The sequence below is a fragment of the Rhinoderma darwinii genome, chromosome 2 (assembly GCF_050947455.1).
Source record: "Rhinoderma darwinii isolate aRhiDar2 chromosome 2, aRhiDar2.hap1, whole genome shotgun sequence".
NCBI lineage: Eukaryota > Metazoa > Chordata > Amphibia > Anura > Rhinodermatidae > Rhinoderma > Rhinoderma darwinii.
The window spans coordinates 300887166-300914529 of record NC_134688.1 but is presented as its reverse complement, the minus strand read 5'-3'; the positions used below and the strand labels follow the sequence as shown (position 1 = coordinate 300914529).

General features: G+C 40.5%; 1 protein-coding gene across 5 annotated transcripts in view; it reads left to right on the top strand.

Annotated features, from left to right (window-relative positions):
* SYNRG (synergin gamma) overlaps positions 1–18781 on the top strand; it is a 104266-nt gene extending 85485 nt beyond the window's left edge. For 3 of the 5 annotated variants that reach the window (XM_075853507.1, XM_075853505.1, XM_075853506.1), the window contains exons 17-20: positions 6778–6926; positions 8378–8467; positions 17174–17284; positions 17628–18781. In XM_075853507.1, coding sequence (XP_075709622.1) covers positions 6778–6926; positions 8378–8467; positions 17174–17284; positions 17628–17759 — 482 coding nt within the window. In that variant the 3' untranslated portion in view covers positions 17760–18781. The remainder of the gene's footprint in view (positions 1–6777; positions 6927–8377; positions 8468–17173; positions 17285–17627) is intronic. The other 2 variants (XM_075853508.1, XM_075853509.1) reach the window with 1 other exon arrangement.
* The last annotated feature ends 8583 nt before the right edge of the window (positions 18782–27364 follow it).

The following is a 27364-nucleotide window of genomic DNA, read 5'->3' as shown; positions in this document are numbered from 1 at the left end:
ACAAATAGTTTTCTTTGTAAAAGTGGTAAAATATATAAAAAAACCTCTCTAAATTTGGTATCACCGTAATTGTATTAAGCTGCAGAATAAAATTGACGTTGTTATTGCACGGTGAAAGCCATAAAAAACATTGGAGGAATCAGTTTTTTCCAATTTCAGCCCGCAAAGAATGTTTTTTCTGTTTCCCAGTACATTATATGGTACTTTAAGGGTATGTTTACACGCACTGTTTTCAGACGTAATTCGGGCGTTTTACGCCTCGAATTACGGCTGTAAAAACGGCTCCATTACGCCTACAAACATCTTCCCATTGCTTTCAATGGTTTTTACGATGTTCTGTTCCCACGAGGTGTAATTTTACGCGTCGCTGTAAAAAGACGCCCGCTTCAAAGAAGTGCATGTCACTTCTTGGGACGTTTTTGGAGCAGTTTTTCATTGACTCCATTGAAAATCCGCTCCAATAACGTCCGTAAAATATGCCGCGACAAACGCGAGTAGTTACAAAAAAAATGTCTGAAAATCAGGAGCTGTTTTCAGGTGAAAACAGCACTGTAATTTCAGACGTATTTTGCTACTGCGTGTGAACATACCCTAAATGGTACCAATAGAAACTACAACTCCTCCTGCAAATGATAATCCCTCACACCACTCTATTGATGGGAAAAATAAAAACGTCATGGCTCTTGCAAGGCGGGGACTGTGCTGGGTTTCGTTAGATCAAGCAAAACCCTCCTGTTACAGGCATTCCTGCGAACACGTGATCAGTCTCTTGACCACCTGGACCAATAGTGGTGCTGCCTTGTTTCCATACACAGCGGCCATTGAGAGCTGTGTATGTGAGAACAGACGAGACAGAAAATGTAAAAACTGCTTCTGTCTTCTCTCCAGGGTCCCCAGCAGTCTCGGACTGTTGGGCACCAGATATTCAGCCCGATTTACTGTAGGGCACAAGTAGAAGTAATTCCATTAGGAGGGGCAAGCCCACTATAGGATCCATTGGTCCCCTAGTCGGCCAGTACGATGCTGCACATAACATGAGTGCTATCAGCCATCTGTATATGACTGTACAGACTGCGGTAATTTTATTGATACTGTCTCAAAGTTAGACAGGCCAAAACTATATATATTATATATATATATGTCCTTCTCAATGAATTAGAAGATCATCAAAAAGTTAATTTATTTTAGTAATTCAATGCAAAACTCATATATTCTATAGATTCATTACACACAGAGTGATCTATTTCCAGCATCTTTTAATATTGATGATTATGGGTAAAAGTTAATGAAAACTCAAAATTTAGTGTCTCAGAAAATTTGAATGTTAGATAAGCCCAATTTCAAAAATGATTTTTAATACCGAAATGTTGGCCTACTGAAAAGTATGTACAGTATCTGCCCTCAATACTTGGTCGGGCTCCTTTTGCATGAATTATTGCATCAATGCGGCGTGGCATGGAGGTGATCAGCCTGTGGCACTGCTGAGATGTTATGGAAGCCCAGGTTGCTTTGATAGCGGCCTTCAGCTCGTCTGCATTGTTGCGTCTGGTGTCTCTCGTCTTCCTCCTGACAATATCCCATAGATTCTTTATAGGGTTTAAGTCAGGCAAGTTTGCAGGGCATTCGAGCACAGTGATACTGTGGTTATTAAACCAGGTGTTGGTACTTTTGGCAGTGTGGGCAGATGCTAAATCCTGCTGGAAAATGAAATCAGCATCTCCATAAAGCTTGTCAGCAGAGGGAAGCATGAAGTGCTCTAAAATTTCCTGCTAGACGGCTGTGTTGACTCTGGACTTGATATAACACAGTGGACCAACACCAGCAGATGACATGGCTCCCCAAACCATCACTGACTGTGGGAACTCCACACTGGACCGCAAGCATCTTGGATTGATGCCTCTCCACTCTTCCTCCAGACTTTGGGACATCGATTTCCAAATGAAATGCAAAATTTACTTTCATCGGCATGCGCCGTTCCCACACAGATGGCGTACAGCATATTGGATGGAACGGGCCCCATTCGCATTCACTATGGGACTGTATGTGCCGTATTCCATGTCTGTATGTGTCGTTAATCGACACAACAGAGATGGAAAAAAAAATGGCAGCCCCCATAGGAAAGAAAAAGTTCAAAAATAAAAAAGAGTAAAACACAAACACACAAATAAATATAAACGTTTTTAATAAAACACTAAAATCAAACTGATGTAAAAAAAAATATTTTCGTGACACTGTTCCTTTAAAGGGTAAATAGGAGGTACTGTTCCTTCATTTTGTCAGAATCACATAGACAGTGTAAGAATCACCTGCATGTTATACACCCTATTCAGATATCAGCATAATAGGCAATAAACCGTCACTACTATTGCTCAAAGGATGGAGTCACATGGTACCCAAAAAATGGAACGACCTCAAAATTCTATATATATATATTCAAATTTTCAATAGTTATATTAATAAAACAGTCCGTGATAACTTTGTCTGTAAAGGTGATCTTCAAGAGTTATGAGAGTAATCTAGAGAAAAAGAACAAGTATTAATATCTCAGAAAAATTATAAAACATGTATTAATACGGATGAAAATGTCAACACTAATGGGGCATGGCGGAAGGTCAAATGGAAAGGAGAGGAAAGGGAAAGGGGAGAGAACAAAAGGGAAGGGAGGTTTCTTTATATCACTCCACTAAGTGAAAAATCTGCATTAAGCCCATTTGGCTTAAGAGTATTGTGCTTACTTATCCATTGCAACTCCCTAGTTTTTAGTAACCTGGTCCTATTTCCACCTCGTCTCAAGGGGGGAATATGATCCAAGAGCCAGAATCTTAATTGTTGTTCAGTATGACCAATATCTGAGAAATGTTTGGATACAGGTAGGTCCAGGCGCTTTTTCCTGATGGTGTACCTATGTTGGTTCAGCCTGGTTTTTAAGTCAAGTGTGGTTTCACCAACATATAAAAGATGACAGGGACATTGTAGAACGTAAACAACAAAATCAGTATTGCATGTAAGAAAGTGCCTGATCTGAAAGATCTTTTTAGTAATGGGGTGTGTAAGAGTGGAACCCTTCAACATGAGACTGCAATTAATGCAGCTCAAACAAGGGAAACAACCTACCTTGGGTTTTGCTAGATACGTCTGTCTATCTGGTTTGAGAGACCCCATATCAGCTTTCACTAGTCTATCCCTCAAACTTTTAGATCTGCGGTAAGAGAGTAGAGGATATTTGGAGAATTCGGGAACATGTCAGACAATTGCCCAACATAGGCCAATGACATCTGATGATATTTGACATCAAGAGTTTTAGTGGCAGTGTCTGTGTCACTAACAATTCTCTTGACTCTCATCAATTGACTCGTGGGTAAACTCTCTATCATCCTACGTGGATGGTTGCTGCTATATAGAAGTAAATTATTGCAATCTGTGGGTTTTGTATAGAGTTCGGTAATAAAACCATCATTCTTGATTTTGACCAAGACATCCAAAAATTGGATATCCGTGTCAGACTGCATAATTTGGAATTTGGTCTGTTCCTGTTGGCTTGCGCCCACAGTTTGCCGGTACTGCTGGATCCTTTTGTTATTTGTCCAGATAGATAGATATAATATATATATATGTATATATATTATATATATATATATATATATATATAGAGAGAGAGAGATATATATAGATAGAGAGAGAGAGAGAGAGATATACAGTGAATGAAATAAGTATTTGATCCCTTGCTGATTTTGTAAGTTTGCCCACTGTCAAAGACATGAACAGTCTAGAATTTTTAGGCTAGGTTAATTTTACCAGTGAGAGATAGATTATATATAAAAAATAAAAAAAAGAAAATCACATTGTCAAAATTATATATATTTATTTGCATTGTGCACAGAGAAATAAGTATTTGATCCCCTACCAACCATTAATAGTTCAGCCTCCTCCAGACTAGTTACATGCTCCAAATCAACTTGGTGCCTGCATTAAAGACAGCTGTCTTAAATGGTCACCTGTATAAAAGACTCCTGTCCACAGACTCAATTAATCAATCTGACTCTAACCTCTACAACATGGGCAAGACCAAAGAGCTTTCTAAGGATGTCAGGGACAAGATCATAGACCTGCACAAGGCTGGAATGGGCTACAAAAACCATAAGTAAGACGCTGGGTGAGAAGGAGACAACTGTTGGTGCAATTGTAAGAAAATGGAAGACATACAAAATGACTGTCAATCGACATCGATCTGGGGCTCCATGCAAAATCTCACCTCGTGGGGTATCCTTGATCCTGAGGAAGGTGGAGCTCAGCTGAAAACTACACGGGGGGAACTTGTTAATGATCTCAAGGCAGCTGGACCAAGTCACCAAGAAAACCATTGGTAACACATTACGCCGTAATGGATTAAAATCCTGCAGTGCCCGCAAGGTCCCCCTGCTCAAGAAGGCACATGTACAGGCCCGTCTGAAGTTTGCAAATGAACATCTGGATGATTCTGAGAGTGATTGGGAGAAGGTGCTGTGGTCAGATGAGACTAAAATTGAGCTATTTGGCATTAACTCAACTCGCCGTGTTTGGAGGAAGAGAAATGCTGCCTATGACCAAAAGAACACCATCCCCACTGTCAAGCATGGAGGTGGAAACATTATGTTTTGGGGGTGTTTCTCTGCTAAGGGCACAGGACTACTTCACAGCATCAATGGGAGAATGGATGGAGCTATGTACCGTCAAATCCTGAGTGACAAACTCCTTCCCTCCACCAGGACATTAAAAATGGCTCGTGGCTGGGTCTTCCAGCACGACAATGACCCGAAACATACAGCCAAGGCAACAAAGGAGTGGCTCAAAAAGAAGAACATTAAGGTCATGGAGTGGCCTAGCCAGTCTCCAGACCTTAATCCCATCGAAAACTTATGGAGGGAGCTGAAGATCCGAGTTGCCAAGCTACTGCCTCGAAATCGTAATGATTTACAGATGATCTGCAAAGAGGAGTGGGCCAAAATTCCATCTAACATGTGTGCAAACCTCATCAACTACAAAAAACATCTGACGGCTGTGCTTGCCAACAAGGGTTTTGCCACCAAGTATTAAGTCTTGTTTGCCAAAGGGATCAAATACTTATTTCTCTGTGCACAATGCAAATAAATATATATCATTTTGACTATGTGATTTTCTTCTTTTTTTTTATATAATCTATCTCTCACTGGTAAAATTAACCTAGCCTAAAAATTCTAGACTGTTCATGTCTTTGACAGTGGGCAAACTTACAAAATCAGCAAGGGATCAAATACTTATTTCCTTCACTGTATATAGATAGAGAGATATATATATATATATATATATATATATATATATATATATATATATGAGAGAGAGAGCGAGATATATATATGTGTATATAGATAGAGAGATATATATATATATATATATAGATAGAGATATATATATATATATATATATATAGATAGAGAGATATATATATATATATATATATATAGAGAGATAGATATATATATATATATATATAGAGAGAGATATATATATATATATAGATAGAGAGAGAGAGCTATATATATATATGTAGAGATATATATATATATATATATATATATATACATATATATGAGAGATCGATCTCTATATATATATATATATATATATATATAGTTCGAGATATATATATAGAGAGATAGATCGAGATATATATATATATATATATATATATATAATACAGTTTAATAGACATCTTTTTAGACCAATCCAAGATAACTAGCGAGATCTTGCAGTATTACACTGTATGTCGGCTCACCTACATAATCTCTTACGTTTTTGTTTTTTTCACTAGATCTATTTTGATTTTTCTTTGTGAAGGCTAGAAAATAAAAACGTCAGTGGCCCCCTGTGATAGATCCCCTTTAAGAACCAAGCTGATTTTATTTTATTTTTTTCATCGTCGCATTCCAAGAGCCAACATTTTTTTTTTAAATTTTTCCATCGAGTTATATGATGGGCTGTTGTTTTGCATTCACTAGTTGCATTCTTCAGTTACAACATTGTAGGGTGCATGTCATTTATTAATTAACTACTTTATTAATTTATTTTTTTCGAAGAATAACAAAAAAAACAGCAATTCCGCCATTATTTTTGGGAATATTTTTATTTTTTTTACGCTGTTTACGCTTGGTATAAATAACATTGATGAATAACTTCTATTAAAAACATTCAGTGATCATTCCGGTGATAAATATCTATTTGAAATAATTTTTTTACAAAACCAAGTGCAAAAAGTGGATTCTTTTTTGTGGGAGACTTTTTTTTTTTTCTCATTAAACTTTATTTAACTTTTAATTTTACCTTTTTGTTCCAGTAGGGGACTTTAAGGAGCGTTCCTTTTGATCGCTAATATAATTATTTTGGAATACTTAGTATTCCAAAGTATTCTTGCCTGTCAGTGTAAAACGAACAGGCAATCTATTAGGCCATGGCTTATTAGGCTTTTACATATGGCATACCTGGAAGCATTTTTTTAGGCCCCTGGCTGTCGTGGTTATGCATCAGCACTGCAGGGGTGCCGATGAGCTGATAGAGGAAGCCCTCTTCCTCTATCAAGCTCCTTAGGTGCCGTGCTTGCTATTGAAAGTATGGTATATCTTTGTGTATGTACAAATAAACTTACTTATAATAAAATCCACCCTTTGAAGTTGTTATAACAAAGGTGCTTCTTTATGGGCAATGTCCTGGGAAAACCCCCAGCCCATCTACTGCTTACCCATATTATTGTTTTACTTTCTGCAGGTGTGATTGAGGTATATCGAGTAACCAAGCGAGTCGAGTTGGGTATAAAGTCCACAGCAGTTTGCAGTGAGAAACTGCAATTGTTATTAAAAGATATTGACAAACTATGGAACAACCTGATCGGATTCATGTCACTAGCCTCTCTAATGGTAAGTTTGTATGTCTTTTCTGTGTGCCAGTAGTTAGAAAAACTACGTGTTTATATGCCTTGCTTGTATGCAGATATAATGGTGCAAATTTAGTGACAAGTAATATTGCCACATGACTATTTGTTTTACTTCTACAGAGGCAATAAAGTTGCATGACTCAAAATTGAATAACCCAGATGGTTACTGCAGTGTCCTATCTGGTCCGTCCCCAATTCACATTAAGCATCAGCAGAAAATGAGAATGCATCTAGGAATCAATTTTTTGATTCAATCTTTTTTACATTGTGCAATGTTTTTTTGCCATAAGTGGAAAGGATAATTCAGCTGTGGATTTCAGGGTTTGCTGTGACTTTTCATAGGGTAAAATCTGCTGCAAACCCACTGCAAAAAAATAAAAACCCTTGGTATTAGGGAAATATGTAATGTGCAAACGCTTTAAAAACTATCATACAAACATTACTCAAATTAAAGGGGTTGTCAAGGATTAGAAAAACATTACTACTTTCTTGCAAAAACAATGCCACACTTGTCTACAGGTTGTGTCTGGTATTGCAGTTCAGCACAGTTTACTTCAATGTAGCTGAGCTGCAATACCAGACTTATCCAGGTGTAGCACTGTTTCTGGAAGAAAGCAGCCATGTATTTCTAATCTTGGAAAATCCCTCTAAAGAACTTTTACACTACACCAAATTAGGTTCCTACTAGACTACTAATTAAACTGTTTCCATGAGCTAGAATTCACTTTTTCATCTTGTGACCTGAAATAGAGACATATCAGAAGATATTGTTATCAGTGGGGTTGCAGGAAGTGAGACCCCAATAATAAGTAGATCAAAGTGACTGCTACTGTCATCACCTACTTTGCAAATAGTCTTAATTTAAAAATACCTTTTTTAGGTTTTGTGTTTGTAGATCTATGTGGAATAGGTTAATGCAACTGCTGCTCCATTACAGACTACAAATAATTCTGTGTGTAGTATCATACTGCAGTCATTACTCGCCTGCTTCTTGCTACACACAAGATATTATGTAACCTTGAAACGTCTTCTGCACTCCAAAAACGCATCTACGTGCGTCTGACACCGGTAAAGGCATCTGTACTCTGAAATCATTCTCCTCCATATTTCTATGTATGAGACTAAACTTCTTTGGGTGGTCAGTGCTAGTGGCTCAGTACGAGAGTTCAAATAAGTACATAAGAAGAGATCCTTCAAAATTTTATTAATTAAAGGGAACTTGTCACTGGCTTTATGCTGCAGCATACAGAAGTGACAGACATGCTGATTTCAGTGGTCTGTCACTCATGTCTGATAGTTTAGAGATTTCCACTAACATTTTGGAAGTGGCAGCGCGATGCAAGCGCTGGGAGGAAGGAGTCTAGTATATTCATGGGCTGCCACTCCCCCCGCCCAGCCAATGATTGACCGCTTTCTTCCTGTTTTTGTGCATAGGGAGAAAGCTGTCAATTATCGGTGGCTGGGCAGCGAGAGCTCATGAATACGCTGGACTCTTTCCTCCCATCGCGCTACAACATTCAAAATGTAAGTTATCCTAAATCACTAATCTATCAGACATGAGTGACAGCCAACAGAAATCAGTGTGTCTGTTAGGGCAGCATAAAGTCACTGGCAGGTTACCTTTAACCAGCTAGAGACTTTTGCCGTAACTGTACGTAATAGTTGGCAGGGGGTGGCAGTATGAAGCGGGCTCACAGGCAAGTGTCGGCATGTTACAGATGATACTTTACTGTAACGGCTGGGATTGGAGATAACTCTGATCCCTGACGTTTAACCACTTAAATGCTGGGTTCAATAGCGACCACGGCATCAAAGCCGTTTTGAGAGAGGGTTCCCCCCAATTGGCCACTCTGCGATGAGATCGCAGGGTGCTTATAATTGTCATGACCGCCAGGGGGGCTAATGAAGGCGCACTGGTCTGCCATTTTTCTGCTTCTATTAATCCCTGCCAGAGGCAGACACTGATGTTGGACGAGAAGGTCTGGCTTGCAATCGGCATTCTATTTTATTCCAAAGGTGTTCAATAGGTTTGAGGTCAGGGCCCTATGCAGGCCACTTAAGTTCCATCACACCAAACTTGTCAAACCATGTCTCTACGGACCTTGCTTTGTGCACAGGGGCACGAAGTTGAAAGCATGTAATTCTTTAAAATATCTTTTGTACTTTTGAATTCTGTAGCATTAACATTACCCTTCAATGGAAATAGGGGCCTAGCCCAAATCCTAAAAAACAGCCTTAGACCATTGTCCCTTCTTCACCAAATTCTACAGTAGGCACTATGCGTTCTTCTGGCATTCGCCAAACCCAGATTAGTCTGTCAAAACTGCCAGACAGAAAAGTGATTCATCACTCCAGAGAACACGTTTTCATTGCTCCAGAGGTGTCGTGCTGTACACCACTCTAGCTGACATTTGGCATTGTGCATGGTGATCTTAGCTTTGTGTGCAGCTGCTCGTCCTTAGAATCCCATTTCATGAAGCTCTGGACGCACAGTTCTTGTGCTGATGTCACTTCTAGAGGCAGTTTGGAACTCTGCAGTGAGTGATGCAACAGGGGATAGGTGATTTTTACATGCCATATGCTTCCATACTCATCAGTCCTGTTCTGTAAGTTTCTGTGGTCCACAACTTCATGGCTAAGCTGCTGTTACTCTTCAATGCTTTCACAATAATAGCGCTTACAGTTGACCGGTGCAGGTCTTGCATATCAGAAATTTCACAAAATGACTTGTGGCAAAGGTGGCATCCTATGACATTGGCATGTTTAAAGTCAGTGAACTTTTCAGTATGACCAGTGTCAGCCGGAGATTTGATAAGATTCCATTCACATTCTGCATACTGATTGTATACATTTTTGTTTAGTTGGATGGTATGTATGTATGTATGTATGTATGTATGTACACTACCGTTCAAAAGTTTGGGGTCACCCAGACAATTTTGTGTTTTCCATGAAAACTCACACTTATATTTATCAAATAAGTTGCAAAATGACTAGAACATATAGTCAAGACATTGACAAGGTTGGAAATAATGATTTTTATTTAAAATAATAATTTTCTCCTTCAAACTTTGCTTTCGTCAAAGAATGCTCCATTTGCAGCAATTACAGCATTGCAGACCTTTGGCATTCTAGCTGTTAATTTGCTGAGGTAATTGGGAGAAATTTCGCCCCATGCTTCTAGAAGCCCCTCCCGCAAGTTGGATTGGCTTGACGGGCACTTCTTGCGTACCATACGGTCAAGCTGCTCCCACAACAGCTCTATGGGGTTGAGATCTGGTGACTGCGCTGGCCACTCCATTACAGATAGAATACCAGCTGCCTGCTTCTTCCCTAAATAGTTCTTGCATAATTTGGAGGTGTGCTTTGGGTCATTGTCCTGTTGTAGGAAGAAATTGGCTCCAATCAAGCGCTGTCCACAGGGTATGGCATTGCAAAATGGAGTGATAGCCTTCCTTATTCAAAATCCCTTTTACCTTGTACAAATCTCCCACTTTACCAGCACCAAAGCTACCCCAGACCATCACATTACCTCCACCATGCTTGACAGATGGAGTCAGGCACTCTTCCAGCATCTTTTCAGTTGTTCTGCGTCTCACAAATGTTCTTCTGTGTGATCCAAACACCTCAAACTTCGATTCGTCTGTCTATAACACTTTTTTCCAATCTTCCTCTGTCCAATGTCTGTGTGCTTTTGCCCATATTAATCTTTTCCTTTTATTAGCCAGTCTCAGTTATAGCTTTTTCTTTGCCACTCTGCCCTGAAGGCCAGCATCCCGGAGACGCCTCTTCACTGTAGACGTTGACACTGGCGTTTTGCGGGTACTATTTAATTAAGTTGAGGACCAGTGAGGCGTCTATTTCTCAAACGAGAGACTCTAATGTACTTGTCTTGTTGCTCAGTTGTGCAGCGGGGCCTCCCACTTCTCTTTCTACTCTGGTTAGAGCCTGTGTGTGCTGTCCTCTGAAGGGAGTAGTACACACCGTTGTAGGAAATCTTCAGTTTCTTGGCAATTTCTCGCATGGAATAGCCTTCATTTCTAAGAACAAGAATAGACTGTCGAGTTTCACATGAAAGCTCTCTTTTTCTAGCCATTTTGAGAGTTTAATCGAACCCACAAATGTATTGCTCCAGATTCTCAACTAGCTCAAAGGAAGGTCAGTTTTATAGCTCCTCTAAACAGCAAAACTGTTTACAGCGGTGCTAACATAATTGCACAAGGGTTTTCAAGTGTTTTCTAATCATCCATTAGCCTTCTAACACAGCAAACACAATGTACCATTAGAACACTGGAGTGATGGTTGCTGGAAATGGGCCTCTATACACCTATGTAGATATTGCATTAAAAACCAGACGTTTGCAGCTAGAATAGTCATTCCGCACATTAACAATGTATAGAGTGTATTTCTGATTAATTTAATGTTCTCTTCATTTAAAAAAACTGTGCTTTTCTTGCAAAAATATAGAAATTTCTATGTGACCCTAAACTTGAACGGTAGTGTGTGTGTGTGTGTGTGTGTGTGTGTGTGTGTATATGTGTATATATATATATATATATATGTGTGTATGTATGTATGTATGTATGTAAATATAATGAAGAAAATCTAGCACTCAAAAGTGTGAAGTGCCAGGTATTCTTCCAAAATACTACAGAGTTGAACCCTACCTGATAGATAGATAGATAGATAGATAGATAGATAGATCTATGTATGTATATATATATATATATATATATATAAACACACACACACATACACACCAGTGTGCTTGATTTCATGCACTGGTTTGTGGCTGAAATACCTGAACTCAATAATTAGGATGAACATGAGGTTCTTTAGTTAACATTTAGATCAAATTGTATAAGCCCACTTGCCACTTCACAGCGACCTCTGATAAGTAGGTCCCTACTCTATTGGTTGCAGCACCACAATACCGCACATGCAAATTTTAAGCCTGATCACTATTAAATTGAGTTATCACAAATAGTATACTCCTTAACCCCTTCGCGCTCAGCGACGTACTATTCCGTCGCACTAACCAATACGTTCGCGCTCAGCGACGGAATAGTACGTCGCAGGAGTAACGGCCATTTCGGCCGTCCTCCCGACACATTCAGGAGCTGTGACCGCTGCTGTCTCGTACAGCAGCTGCCGCAGCTCCTGCAGCGGGGTCCGATCGATGTGTCCCCGCTGATTAACCCCTGAAAAGCAGTGTTCAATAGCGATCACGGCTTTTTAGGGGTTAAGCTACAATCGCCAGCCTGCTATACGATAGCGGCTGGCAATGGTGACTATGGCAACCGGACACCAAACAATGGCGTCCGGCTATGCCATCGGAAGCCTAGTGGGTCCTGACGAAGTCAGGACCCACTATGCTTGCTGTCAGTGAGTAGCTGACCGTTCTAATACACTGCACTACGCATGTAGTGCAGTGTATTAGATTAGCGATCAGGGCCTCCTGCCCTCAAGTCCCCTAGTGGGACAAAGTAAAAAAGTTAAAAAAAAGTTAAAAAAAGATGTGTAAAAATAAGAAAATAAAAGATTTAAAAGTTAAAATCCCCCCTTTTCCCTGATCAGTCCTTTATTATTAATAAAAATATATAAACAAACTATACATAATTGGTATCGCCGCGTCCGTAACGGCCTGAACTACAAAATTATTTCGTTATTTATCCCGCGCGGTGAGCGCCGTAAAAGAAAATAATAAACCGTACCAGAATCACAATTGTTTGGTCACTTCACCTCCCAAAAAATGGAATAAAAAGAGATCAAAAAGTCACATGTACCTAAAAATGGTACTGATGGAAACTACAGTTCGTTACGCAAAAAATAAGTCCTCGCACGGCTTTATTGATGGAAAAATAAAAAAGTTCTGGCTCTTAGAATAAGGCAACACAAAAAGTGAATGATTGTTTACAAAACGTATTTTATTGTGCAAACGCCATAAGGCATAAAAAAAAACTATAAACATCTGGTATTGCTGTAATCGTATCGCCACGCAGAATAAAGTGAATGTCATTTATAGCGCACGGTGAACGCTGTAAAAAAAATAGAATAAAAAAACAATAGTAGAATTGCTGTTTTTTAGTCACCGCGCCACTTAAAAATAGAATAAAAACTGATCAAAAAGTCGCATGCACCCCATGAAAACTACAATGAATTCCTCAAGGGGTCTAGTTTCCAAAATGGGGTCACTTTTGCTCGGTTTCCACTGTTTTGGCACCACAAGATCTCTTCAAACCGGACATTGTGCCTAATAAAAAGGAGGGCTCAAAATCCACTAGGTGCTCCTTTGCTTCGGAGGCCGGTGCTTCAATCCATTACCGCACTAGGGCCACATGTGGGATATTTCTCAAAACTGCAGAATCTGGGCAATAAATATTGAGTTGCGTTTCTCTGGTAAAACCTTTTGTGTTATAAAAAAAATGGTATAAAAAGGATTTTCTGACAAAAAAAAAATGTAAATTTCACCTCTACTTTGCTCTAAATTCCCGTGAAACACCTAAAGGGTTCATAAACTTTCTAAATGGTGTTGTGAATACTTTGAGGGGTCTAGTTTCTAAAATGGGGTGTTTCATAGGGGTTTCTAATATATGGGCCCCTCAAATCACCTAAAAAAATAAATAAATTAGGCAATACTTCGCTTCTTACATTATACTGATAATGAGCCGTGCCCACCCCGAGATGACCCCAGTTTTGACCGTTTGTATAAATGGAGACCCCTATTAGACCGTTTCAGTGCCCGGTTTTCCCAAGCATACACCTCCGAGAAGTGTATTTCTATTGATGAGTCCTTAGTAGATTTTAAAGGGAGGGTTCAATTCCGCCAGTACCTGCCGGGTAAGAGGGCAAGGTATGGCGTAAAGATGTATAAGCTGTGCGACAGTGCATCAGGCTATACCTACAAATTTAGGATATATGAAGGGAAGGACACCAGTATTCAGCCCCCAGAATGCCCCCCCTTACTGGGAGTTAATGCAAAAATTGTGTGGGATTTGGTGCACCCACTGCTGTACCAGGGTTACCACCTCTACCTGGATAATTTTTATACCAGCGTCCCACTCTTCAACTGCCTCGCTTCCAGAAGTCCTGCGGCATGCGGCACTGCTAGAAGAAATCTGAGAGACCTCCCTAAGACTCTGCAGGGCAAACACTCAGAAGGGGTGAGAGCAGGGCACATTCTAGCAGCAACATATTGTGTGTCATGTACAAGGACAAGAGAGATGCCACACCAGTACCCATGTACCAGTACGAGGTACCAGTACAGAGACGCCCAAACCAGACTGCATCCTGGACTACAATAGGTACATGGGAGGGGTGGACTTGTCAGATCAAGTCCTGAAGCCCTACAGCGCCGTGTGGTATAAGAAGCTGGCCATGCACATCATACAGATGGCATTGTACAAACGCGTACGTGCTACATCGATGTACAGGCCAGACGGGAACTTTCCTGGAATTTCAAGAGGTGGTTATCAAGAAACTAATTTTCAGGGACCAAGAAGGGGGGGCACCCAGTACTTCTGGATGCGAGGCCACACGCATCGTACCAGGGCAACACTTTCCAGGAGAAGTTCCCCAAACTGGCAAGAAAGGAAAAAGTCAAAAGTGGTACAAAGTCTGCTATAAGAGAGGGATAAGGAAGGACACAATATATCAATGTGACACGTGTCCCGAAAAACTAATGCTCCGTATGAAAGAGTGCTTCAAAATGTATCATACATCCCTTGATTTTTAATCTCCTCCAGTTTTACTTCCCCTGATGCACTCCGCACAGCTTATCCCCCCTCGTCTTTCCCCTCTGAGCCCTGCTGCGTGCCTAGGCAGCTGATAACAGCCACATGTAGGGTATTGACGTACCCATGAGAACCCACATTACAGTTTATGGGGTGTATGTCTCCGGTCAAAATGCTCACTACACCTCTAGATGAATGCCTCAAGGGTGTAGTTTTTAAAACGGGGTCACTTCTTGGGGGTTTCAACTGTTCTGGTACCTCAGGGGCTTCTGCATACATGACTTCGCGCCAAAAAATCCCCAGTAGGCCAAATGGTGGTCCTTTCCTTCTGAGCCCTCCCATGGGCCCAAACAGCCGTTTATCACCACAAATGGGGTATTGCTGCACTCAGGACAAATTGGGCAACAAAATGGAGTATTTTATTTCTTGTGAAAATAAGAAATTTTGAGCTAAAACTACATATTATTGTAAAAAATTATTATTTTTTAAATTCCCAGCCCAATTCAAATAAGTGCTGTGAAGAAATGGGGTCTAAATAGTCACATTACCCATAAATGAATTGTTTAAAGGTTGTAGTTTCCAAAATGGGGTCACTTCTGGTGGGTTTCCATTGCTTTGATACCTCTGGGGCTCTGCAAATGCGACATGGCACCCGAAAACCAATCCAGCAAAATCTGGACTCCAACAAACACATAGCGCTCCTTTCCTTCTGAGCCCTCCCATGGGCCCAAACGGCCGTTTATCACCACAAATGGGGTATTGCCGCACTCAGGACAAATTGGGCAACAAAATGGGGTATTTTGTTCCCTGTGAAAATAGGAAATTTTGATCACAAATAGGTGCTGTGAAAAAACTGTGTGGTCAAAATAACCACCATAAATGAATTCCTTGAGGGGTGTAGTTTCCAAAATGGGGTCACTATTGGGGGATTCCTACTGTTTTGGCATTTCAACACCTCTTCAAACCTGGCATGCTGCCTAAAATGTATTCTAATAAAAAAAGAGGCCTCAAAATGCACTAGGTGCTTCTTTGCTTCTGGGGCTTGTGTTTTTGTCCACGAGCGCACTAGAGCCACATGTTGGACATTTCTAAAAACTACAGAATCTGGACAATACATATTTAGTAGTGTTTTTCTGGTAAAACCTTCCGTGTTACACAAAAAAAATTGAATTAAATTTAAATTCGGCAAGAAAAATGAAATTTGCAAATTTCACCTCCACTTTGCTTTCATTCCTGTGAAATGCCTAAAGGGTTAAAAAACCTTCTAAATGCTGTTTTGAATACTTTGAGGGGTCTAGTTTTTAAAATGGGGTGTTTTATGGGGGTTTCTAATACATAGGCCCCTCAAAGCCACTTCAGAACTGAACAGGTACCTTAAAAAAAGGCTTTTGAAATTTTCTTGAAAAAAAGAGAAATTGCTGTTTGTTCTAACCTTGTAACGTCCAAGAAAAATAAAATAATGTTCAAAAAACTATGCCGATCTAAAGTAGACATATGGGAAATGTGAACTAGTAACTATTTTGGGTGGTATAACCATCTGTTTTACAAGCAGATGCATTTAAATTCTGAAAAATGCTATTTTTTCTAAATTTTCTCTAAATTTTGCAATTTTTCACCAATAAACACTGAATATATCGACCAAATTTTACCACGAACATGAAGCCCAATGTGTCACGAGAAAACGATCTCAAAATCGCTTGGATAGGTTTAAGAATTCCGACGTTATTACCACATAAAGTGAAATATGTCCGATTTCAAAAATGGGCTCTGAGCCTTAAGGCCCAACAAGGCTGCGTCCTTAAGGGGTTAAAAGAGTATTTGAGTACACAGGCTCGTGCAGTGACATATGGTGAAGTTGAGAGTAGGCATGCTTCACAGGGAGTACCTGCTGAACTCTGAACTTGCATTTTCACAAGCAGGCATGTTAGAAAAGCAGCCATACATAAATTAGCCAACAACATAGTGCAACTGGAACCTTTGTTTGTTTCGGATTTGGCGCTACTGTCCATTTGAATTTGACTGCAAAATCATCATCGCAATTTTCACATCGGTCACTAGATCGGGTCAATACAACCTGCATTTGTAGATGAGCAGCATAGTGCTTTTAAGATTTGTCCCTTTTGTTTTTTGCCCACTCTTATGTAGGGCGTGAAAGAGACCTAGTTAGTGCACATGCCTAAGGAGTCTCGTGCGTGGGTCCTCGGGTATTGTACAGTTGCTTTTGTAACTGTACTGTGCAGCCTGCATTCGCGTCTCTTCACGCTCGATGTAAGGTCAAACAGGAGAGATGGAAGAACAGCAGCATACACCAATATTCTCCATCCCAAGCAGCACACACACACCCTCACAAACGTCTCCTTCCTCCTGTACTGTGGTGTACTGTGCATTTATTTGCCTATGCAGTTTAGTAAGTAATTCAACAGCTGATTTTACAAGCACAACTTTACCAGATTTTATCACATTTGTATAGAATTTTTAACTCTTCGTATTTTTCATACAGCCAGATGAAAGTGCACTGGATTTTGCTTCTTGTATGCTACGACCAGGAATGAAAAATGTTCAAGAATTAGCATGTGGTGTGTGTTTGCTAAATGTTGACTCTCGAAGCAAGGTAAGTAAACCGACCTTCCAGCTAAATATTGTTTATGTACATTATAGTCCTTAAAAAATAAATAAAATTTAAAAAAAAAGTGTTGAAATGGGAGGAAGCTACGAGCGCGACAGAGTTTGATAATATGGAGCAGCATAAGCAATGAAGGAGAAAATGCGGTGGTTCCGGGGATAGGCCATCAAGTTTACCTCATCGGACAACTCCTTTAATGTTTAATATTAAAACCTTATTTAAATAATGTTATTTTCTGATGATCTCATTCCCTTAAGTGACTTTGCAAGTGTAAGTCCTCTAAGGCGTAACTTTTATCATCATGGTTGTGATTTGTGCTTTGTTTTCACAGGCATTTAATTCAGAAACCGATCATTTTAAGCTTTCCTATGGGGGTCACCAGTATCATGCAAGCTGTGCAAATTTCTGGATAAACTGCGTTGAACCTAAACCTCCCGGCCTTTTACTGCCAGATTTATTGTAATTTATAGTGACTGTTTTAAGAATTCCTAGCAGAGTTACGATTTCAGACCGCTTTGTGAGACCTCTAGAAATTATGCTATTCTTCATCTAGATTAAAGTAACACTTAAACTAGACACTAAGAATGAATGTAAAGTTCTGTGAGTAACACGAAAAGTCCTAGTACTCAGCACTGCCAGTTTCCTCCCAGGCATACATTCCTTTTATTTCTGAATTATACTTGTGTTGTAAACATTTTAATGTGTCATTTTATTTATTTAAAACCATAGACTACTATTTGATAGCTGCACTGTAGTAAAATTGTGTCACATGAAGTAATGCTGAAGAGATGTATGAAGCCTGTAGAAATGCAATGTTTCTATGAAAATAAATGAAAGTTTAAGCAGGTATGATGAAAATTAGCTTTTCCTATCATGTCACCATGTTTGCGTCTCTATTTTATTTGTATTATCTTCTGTATCCCCAAAAAAAAATATTTCGAGATCAAGCATAATTAAAGATGATTTATATCCAAAACAGACATTAGAACAATGTATACAGCTCTTCATACGCGTCGATCGCTGTCAGTCATGGTGAAGGAGGGGGAGGCGAAACGTAGTCTACTTGCCTACATCAGACCCATAACTTTTGAACTTTGCGTCTGCTGTATTCTACTGATCTATTATTTAAATAGTACCATAGCTTGTCATTTTTATATGCTGCCCTTCAATAGGATCTGCTTTAGACCAGGATCACACACAGCCAAAAACTGCATCAAAACTACGTTTGTTGAGCCAAAGCCAGAAGTGGAATCCAAAAGACAGCAAAGGTATAAAGAAAAGACTAATGCGTATACTTTCTTTTGTATTCACTTCTGTGTTTGGCTCAAAAAACGAAACCAAAAACTGCATCAAAACTGTGTGTGATCCTGGCCTAAAAAAAGAGTGTTGTTAAAAAATGAGTTCCTAATATTCAAGTATGTATATAAATGTCTCTGGAGGGTTTCTGACCATGAGATAAAGTAGTGTTAATGGAAGAACCAAAAATGTTTCTGCATTTAATTTGAATAATATAGTTGAAGACACTACAGTGAGCTTCTTCCCAGTTGAAAATGTGGCTGAATGTTAACATATTGGGGCAGATTTATTAATGTTGTCTAACATTAAGATACTGTAAACTTAGAATAGGCAGTTAGAAGTGCCGCATGTATCAAAGCAGTGCACGCTATATGATAAATTTTGCACATTTTACTAGACCTATTAGACACTTTTTCTTTTTCCTTATACCACATCTTGGTTGCCGCAAATCAATATTAAATTTGTGTAAATAGATTTGCACCAAAAAAAGCGCAAATAAGGCCAGAATTCTGGCACAACAACAATAGTAAATCTTCCCCATTGTGTTCAACTTCATAGCAAAGCGAGAAACTAGATTTTAAGTTTAGTGTTTAACCCTTTCAGTGTCAGGTTTTTTTTTTTACATTTTGCACGTCTAGTAACCTGGGCAATTTACAAATAGAACCTTAATTACAAATAAAAAAAACATGTATTAGACATTCCTCTCTAGCGATAATAGTTATCGCTATTAATGTAGCGTGTAACCGGTATCGCTAGAGAAGCAGTCATTAGATTTTACGTTAAAAATCGGGTATGGACAGGGACAGTGTAGAATGTATAAACTATTGGTGCATGTGTGTGTGTGTGCGTGTGGTGCAACTTATTTGACGCTTGTCATTTTCGGGCTGTACGCCTAAGATTCTTTGCTTTGAAAGCTTGAGCCTTTAGTAGCAAGGATGTATCGGACACGTCTTTGGCTACTGAAGTGCCTTCCTGCCAGGACATATAAGATACGTACTTGGCTGGGAAAAAGTTAAAATGAAACTATTGTCTTGTTTTTTAAATAGGCTAAAAAAATGTGCTGATTAAATTAATATCTTAATGGGTCAGAGCTCCATTTTTCTTTTACAGTGCTCCATATTTCCTACTTCTCTTCACAAAGTTAAAGGAAATATATGACCTCATTCACACATAGCAGATTTGATCAGTGTTTTGCATCAGTATTTTAAAGCCAAAACCAAGACTGGATCCTAAACACAGGGGAAATATAATGGAAAGATTTATACCTCTTCTTTGCATCCACAGCTGATTTTGGCTACAAAATACTGTCCAAATCTGTAGCCAATTTTCTTCTGGCTTAGATACAGGCCCCAGAAGACATTATCACAAATTATGGGCTTAGATACAGGGCCCCAGCAAAAAGTATCACATGATAGGCTTAGATACAGCAAATCGTATCCACCATAATATACTTACCCAGTCATCGTTCCAGAGTCAAGTCCTCCACCTCCGGGCGCAGCACTGGCTACTTACGCCATTCAGCACCAGAACTAACGTAATCTGCGCTGTGCAAACAGCCATACACTGAATGGTGTCGGGAGCCAGCGCCCCACCCAAAGGTAAAGAGGACCTGATAAAAGCGGGGAGGGTAAGTACATGGATTGATGACAGCAGTGGCAAGTGTGGGGCCAGGGATGCGCAGGGGCATGGGCCCTGCTTAAGGCCCTATTACACCGACCAATTTTGGCCAGTACAACAAGTGCAGATCAACGATACATCGTTGATCGCCGCTCGTTTCCTCCTGTCACAAGGAGCTATGTATGGAGACGAGCGGTCGTTACTCCGATCGCTCATCCTCATACATTATCATCATGTCGGCAGCGCGTCTCCCTGTTTACACAGGGAGATGTGCTGCCGACAACGATAGTATTTTACTTTTTTATAACGATACAATCAGCAGATGAACGAGCGTTGGCTCGTTCATCTGTTGATCGCTGCCCTGTTTACACACGGCAATTATCAGCAACGAGTGTTCTATGAACGCTTGTCTGCCCTATAATTGCCCAGTGTAAAATGGCCTTTACTCTGTCCAAACGACAGCCCTAGATGGCTGGGCCAGGGGAGCAACAGATCATGATTACGCTGGACTCTTGCCTTTCAGCTCTCGCATCGCGCTGCAACATTCAATTTTGTAAGTTGTCCTAAATCACTAAACTATTAGACATGAGTGACAGACTGCTAAAAATTAGCGTGTCTGTCACTACTTTATGCTGCCCTCAGAGAGGGCATCATAAAGTCAGTGGCAGGTTCCCTTTCATATAACATTTTGTGTAATCAATTACTAAGAAATATATTGAAATCTTGTCTAGGAGATGGTCTCTGGCAGGCCATGCAAAACAAGTATATGCATGTTCTCATCTCAATCTCTGCCCATTTAGAGCTGATAAACTCAAATGAGTGTCCCTCCTCCCCCGCACCATGCTGAAATCTCACACATGCTCAGTACAAGTTGCATTTTCCCTGGCGCTACAGTGAGAGAGACTGTCTTCCAGCAGAAGTTTTAGGCTGGGTTCACACAAGCATGTTACGTCCGTAAAGGACGGAACGTATTTCGGCCGCAAGTCCCGGACCGAACACACTGCAGGGAGCCGGGCTCCTAGCATCATAGTTATGTACGATGCTAGGAGTCCCTGCCTCTCCGTGGATCTACTGTCCCGTACTGAAAACATGATTACAGTACGGGACAGTTGTCCTGCAGCGAGGCAGGGACTCCTAGTATCGTACATAAGTATGATGCTAGGAGCCCGGCTCCCTGCAGTGTGTTCGGTCCGGGACTTGCTGCCGAAATACATTCCGTCCTTTACGGACGTAACATGCTCATGTGAACCCAGCCTTAGAGTGGAATTACAGCTTTTAGCTGGATCTGCTGCTTTCTTTTACTGCAATGCCAGGAAAACTGCAGCTTGTACTGAGCATATGAGATTTCAGCATTTTGCGGGAAGGAGGGACACGAAGACTGGGTTCCCACTTAGCGTAAACGCTGCAGAATCTCCGCAATGGAATTGTATGTGGAAATTCAGCTGCAGAAAAAAAACGCAGTGTAAACGTTAATAACTTGACCTGCGGTGTGGAATTTAATTCCGCAGCATGTCAATTTATGCTCCGTTTTTGATGATTCTCCGTTGCGAGTTTACCCCATTAAATTCAATGGGATACAAAGCCCACAACAGAAAGCCAAGTTTTACGGCGTAATCGTGGCGTTTACTCCGCAAAAATCACAATGCCGGAAGAAAAAAAAAAACTTATCCAGAACGCCCTCCTTCTTCTTGCAGTCCGGCCTCCTGGGATGACATTGCATCCCATGTGACTGCTGCAGCCAATCAAAGGCTGAAGCGTCACAGCCTGCAACGTCATCCAGGGAGGCCGGAGCGGACGTCAGAGGAGGGAGGGGGTAAGTATGAAAAGGCTTTCTTCCACAATGTGCGATTTTTCGGACGGAATGTCCTGTGGGTTCCAGTTCTGACGTGCTGCGTGATTTTTACGCAGGGTATCCGTCCCGTGGGAACCCGGCCTAGTAGGAGCTTGTCAGCTCTAGGTGGTGGGAGATTAACATTATATCAAGCATATACTTGGTCTCGTAAAATGCTCATTTTGATATCAGACAGAAAAACTTTGAGAAAGTATTGTAGGTACATCAGTCTCATCAGCTCTTAACATGGATTTTCAAAGTAAGTACACCAACTTGATCAGGTCTAAGAGATCCGTTTAATAATGTATGCAGTTTGTATTGTGAAATCTGGTGACAAATCCTCTTTAAAGGGTTATTCCCAATTGAGACATTTATTGCATAGGCAAAGGATGTGCCATAAATGTCTAATAGATGTGGGTCCCACCTCTGGGATCTGCACCTATTTCCAGAACCCCCTTGACCCGTCCCACTATTTCCGTAACTCCCATTAAAAAGTGAATTGTAGTTACGAAAACAGCCCGGCTGTTTCCATGACTCCCATTCGCTGTGGAGATGCCATAAGGCGGAGTTCACACGTTGCGGATTTGTTGCAGATTTTGTTGTGGTTTTGAAGCTGATCTCACCCTTTTGCATTGCAAAGTGTAAAATCTGCGCTGAAAATCTGCCTCAAATCTGCGACGTGTGAACTCAATGGGAATAACCCTTTATTATATTGTAAACTATTGTAATTCACCCTTTAGCCCTAGCCTGCCATGTCAAATCTGCCTAGGGAAGTCTCGTTTTTTAACAGCCTTACAGCACAGCTAAATGACTTTTGCAGTGATTTTATGTTTTTTAATTTAGTTGAAAACTTTCTTAAATTAAATTCAAAACGTGTTCAGCTTCAATAAATTTGTGTGACTTATTTTAAACACTGTTCTACTGCTGGAGTTAATCTGTAAAACTGAACAAACAGTAAAAACGTAACACTGAATATTTGTGTTGGTGGTTGATTTATTTTTCCCCCTCCGACCTTATTGTAGAATTTATGCTGTTAAAAGACTTTTTGCAGAATAGATTTCCCTGCAGCTCTATAGTGATGGTAGTCCATACATCTGACCTATATATTAATATACCAGAGAAAATAATATTGCTACAGTAGCATATGTGTCTATAACAGTATTTATCCTTCTTTGTTAGAAGGGTTTTTCGACCACAAGCTGATCACATGGTGTGCTACTACTGGGACAATCAGCTGTAATCTGTGGGGGAAACTGGCAACAAACTTCTTTTGCGGTGTTCCCACAGTACAAATTTGGCATTACATGGTGCCCATTGAAATCGATGTAGTCCTTGTATTACATGGACAGGGTACTCTGGGTACTCCATAAAAATAGACCGAGACGTTGGTACGGGGGGTAAAGGAAAAAAGAAACTGTGCTGGAATCTGGGAAATGGCGCTGTTTAGGTCAGATAACCAATTCAACTTATATGACCTTGTGGCAGGTCCTCTTCAACATGACAAAGAAGAAACACACGTTGCTTGTGATCCCAAATAGGTTTGTTCATACTTTTACAATTTTGTCCACTGTGGACAGGTAATTCAAAACCGCAGTGCTCTAACATTTCACAGCATTTAGTTCTGCAGCAGCCAGTAATATTTTGTGATACCACCCTACCCAGTGGTCACCATTGGGTTTGAAGCATCTGCAGTTGCCTGTGCTTTTCACTATTCTTGTGAATCACTATAAAGCCCCAAAAAAAGGCAAAATGTAAAAAACTAGATATCACATACGGGTACATTTATTACAACTGTGGTCTGAAGGTCCTGAACAGCATGCACCGTACTCCCCAAAACTACTCACACCTGCTAAAGAATGTGATTTAACACTACTGTTCTAAAGCGCAAGAAAATAATAATTCAGTGGCACTCTGTACATTTTGAAAGTTCCGCGTCCTTTCCAATTTTTGAATCCCAAAATGCGGGAGATTTAAACCCGGCCCTATTTTAAGCAAATCTACAAAAACCCCATATCACTTCATCACATTTGTCTTATTTGTATCTTATATGGGAGTTATGAATGTACAATTGTGTGATGAATCATTTTAGTGCCTCTGCTCCTGCTTTGATCCAAGAACACTGTGCTCATGCCTCCTTAGTGTCACATGGTGTGTAAATTAAAACTATGGGCCTAAAATATTAGACAAAAAGAAAAAAAAACTAGTGCAAGTCGGGTGTGTTTTAGGTTCTGTTCACACTACCATTTTGAGGTATTTATCAGAGGTTCCAGTATTTTAGACAGCAAGCATAGGACGGCTTACAGCACTATTCCTGCTATAAAAAAATGCCAGAATCGGGACAGACCTCATAAGTCAATGTATATTGGTTAGGCTTTATCAGCATTTGTAAAAAAAAAAAGGCACCCAGCATAGCTGTCATGGCTTAGTAATGAACAGAAGACATCAGGGGTGGACACCAACAACAGAAGGCCCCTGTGCAAGAACAGTATATGGGTTCTTTGATTTCTAACTTATGGTGCCTATGGTATGCTCACCCCTGAGCTTGCCTGACTGAATCATGTTGTGATGCCACAGTAAATTACTGGACTAAAAACACACTTGTGATATTACAGCAGATAACCTGACGGACAAAAACTTGTGATGTTAAAGTAATGACTGAAACACTCTTTCGATCACTGTAGCTTACCTGAGTAAAGCATGTCGTGATATCACATAAGCTTATCCAATGTGATATCACAGCAGGCTTCCTGTGGCGGAAACCCACCTATAATGTCTCAGCGATTTACCTCACTTTAAGGCTGGGTTCACACGACCTATTTTCAGACGTAATGGAGGCGTTTTACGCCTCTAATTACGTCTGAAAAAACTGCTCCAAAATGTCGGCAAACATCTGCCCATTACTTTCAATGGGCTTTACGATGTACTGTGCCGACGACCTGTCATTTTATGCGTCGCTGTCAAAAGATGGCGCGTAAAATTACAGCCTCGTCAAAAAGTGCAGGACACTTCTTGGGACGCAATTGGAGCCGTTTTTCATTGACTCCAATGAAGAACAGCTCCAAATTACGTCCGTAAAAGACGCCCGGCAAAACGCGAGTACATGCAATTACGTCTGAAATTCAGGAGCTGTTTTCTCCTGAAAACAGCTCTGTAATTTCAGACGTAATTGCAGTTATCGTGTGCACATACCCTTAGACCACTTTCAGATGACAGGATTTTGGTCAGTATTTTGCTTTAGTATTGTTAAGCCAAAACAAAGAGTGGAACATTCAAAGAAAGAAAGTAAAATATAAAAATGAGTACCTTTGCTATGTTTTGGATCCACTCGTAGTTTTGGCTTACAAATACTGAAGCAACATACTGCCGTGTAAAAGGGGCCCTTACATATTTGTGATGTCACAGAAACTGACAGCTGTTTACCTGACTGAAACCCACTTGTGATGTCACAGCAGGTACTTAATGGAAACACATTTATGATGTCACATCTACCTTCAAGACTAAAACTTGTAATGTCAAAGTAGCTTACTTAGTGGTAGACACCAACAACAGAGGGTCGCTGTGCATGAACAGTATATGTGCTCCTTGATTTCCAAGGAAAATCAGAGGGATTCTAAGCATAGACCACTTCAATCATGCACTACAGAAAATTACAGCATTGCTCCTAGCACACGCTTGCTATGGATATAATCAATCATTGGTGGTAATGGGGTGAAGCCTTGGACATTTCGTTTGGCTTGCTCTTTTAAAGGTTAGTGATGCCTAGGAGTGTGGAAAGGGATTTCAAAAGATCTCTAAGCAGTTCGAGATCAATCATTCCAATGTCCGGGGGATCATCTACAAGTGTAGACCATTTCAAACACAACTGTCAACTTGGCCGGGCTGCCACAGCATGAGAGCAGAAGGCAAGATGCTGAAGGAACCCCAGAACTTCATTACGTATCCATCTAGTACCTTTCACCGATATTGCTGTCAAAGTGTATGAGTGTACCATTAGAAAGAAACTGCACAAATTAGGTTCTGTTCAAACTGTGTATGCAATTGTATATGTCGACTTTTGACTCCTATTTTAACCCCTAGGCGCACCAGAATGCAACTGTACGTCCTAACAGGAAGTTACTTCGTGCACCAGGACAGACAGTTACTGAGATGTTCCCGGTGCACACTGTGAATGACAGTGGGAACCGGGAGAGCAGCTGTCCCTGACAGCTAACAGTCACCGGCAATAGACCTGTAAAAGCGGTCCAATGCTGGCGATCGGTGGATCTGTACAGATCCACCGATCACATTTTTTCTACGGTAAAAGTTTTAAAAACCGTTCCTGGGACTTGTATCTCAATCCGTGAACGGTTACTATGGTCCCCCCCCCCCTTTCCAGCATAATTCACTAAAAATAATAATTAGATTTAGTTGCTAGGTAGTTGTCTAGCTTGTCTACGTCAATTTGTTGCATCAGTTGTGAGTCAGCGTCAATCCGTCGCGTCAGTTTGTCAGTGTTCTGCCTGACCGTGAAACTGCTAGCAGTGATTGTTCACTCCCAACCAATTACACCCCCAAATCCCAGAATTTACTACTGCGACAGGAATTCATGTGCAGATAGAAGGGCTGCCTGTAATAAACTTTTTCTAATTGTTTTTTTACAGGCAATTTGATACAGTTTATGTTGGACTAAACCAACATTTATGCCCACCAATTTATTTCCGAACACCCCAACTCGTTTTATGCCCAGCCCATTTGTTGTCAACAAACAAATTGTGCAGAAATCCAAAAATATTGGGGGTTAGAACTCAACATGGGTCTCACTAAAAAGCCCACTGGTCCACAGACCTTTTATATCATTGTCCGCTGCACCACAACTTTGGGGCCCTCTATACATTTTTGCATTTTAATGACTACTCCCAATGCCCCCCCCCCCCAGGATGATCCCAAGTCCCACAAACTATTTAAAATTAGGCCCCTCGTTAATATTTCCCTGCAAAAGACATTTACACCTTGACGAAGAAATTTCAATTGACGAACTCCTGGTGCACTTCAAGGGCAGGTAGAAGTTTCACCAATATTTGCCCATTAAGCGCGCCAGGTACGGGATCAATGTCTACAATATACGTGAATCTGGGACCGGATACACACATGCTTTGCAGATCTATGAGGGGGAGGACAGGACAATACAGCCCAGAGACTGTCCATCCTGGATAACGACCTGTGGGAAGATGGTGTGGGACCTCCTGCACCCACTGTTAGATCAGGAGCACAAATTGTACTTAGACAACTGTCTAAAAGACAAAAAAACAGAGGCACCTTCCCAAAACCCTCATCAGCCAATCCCT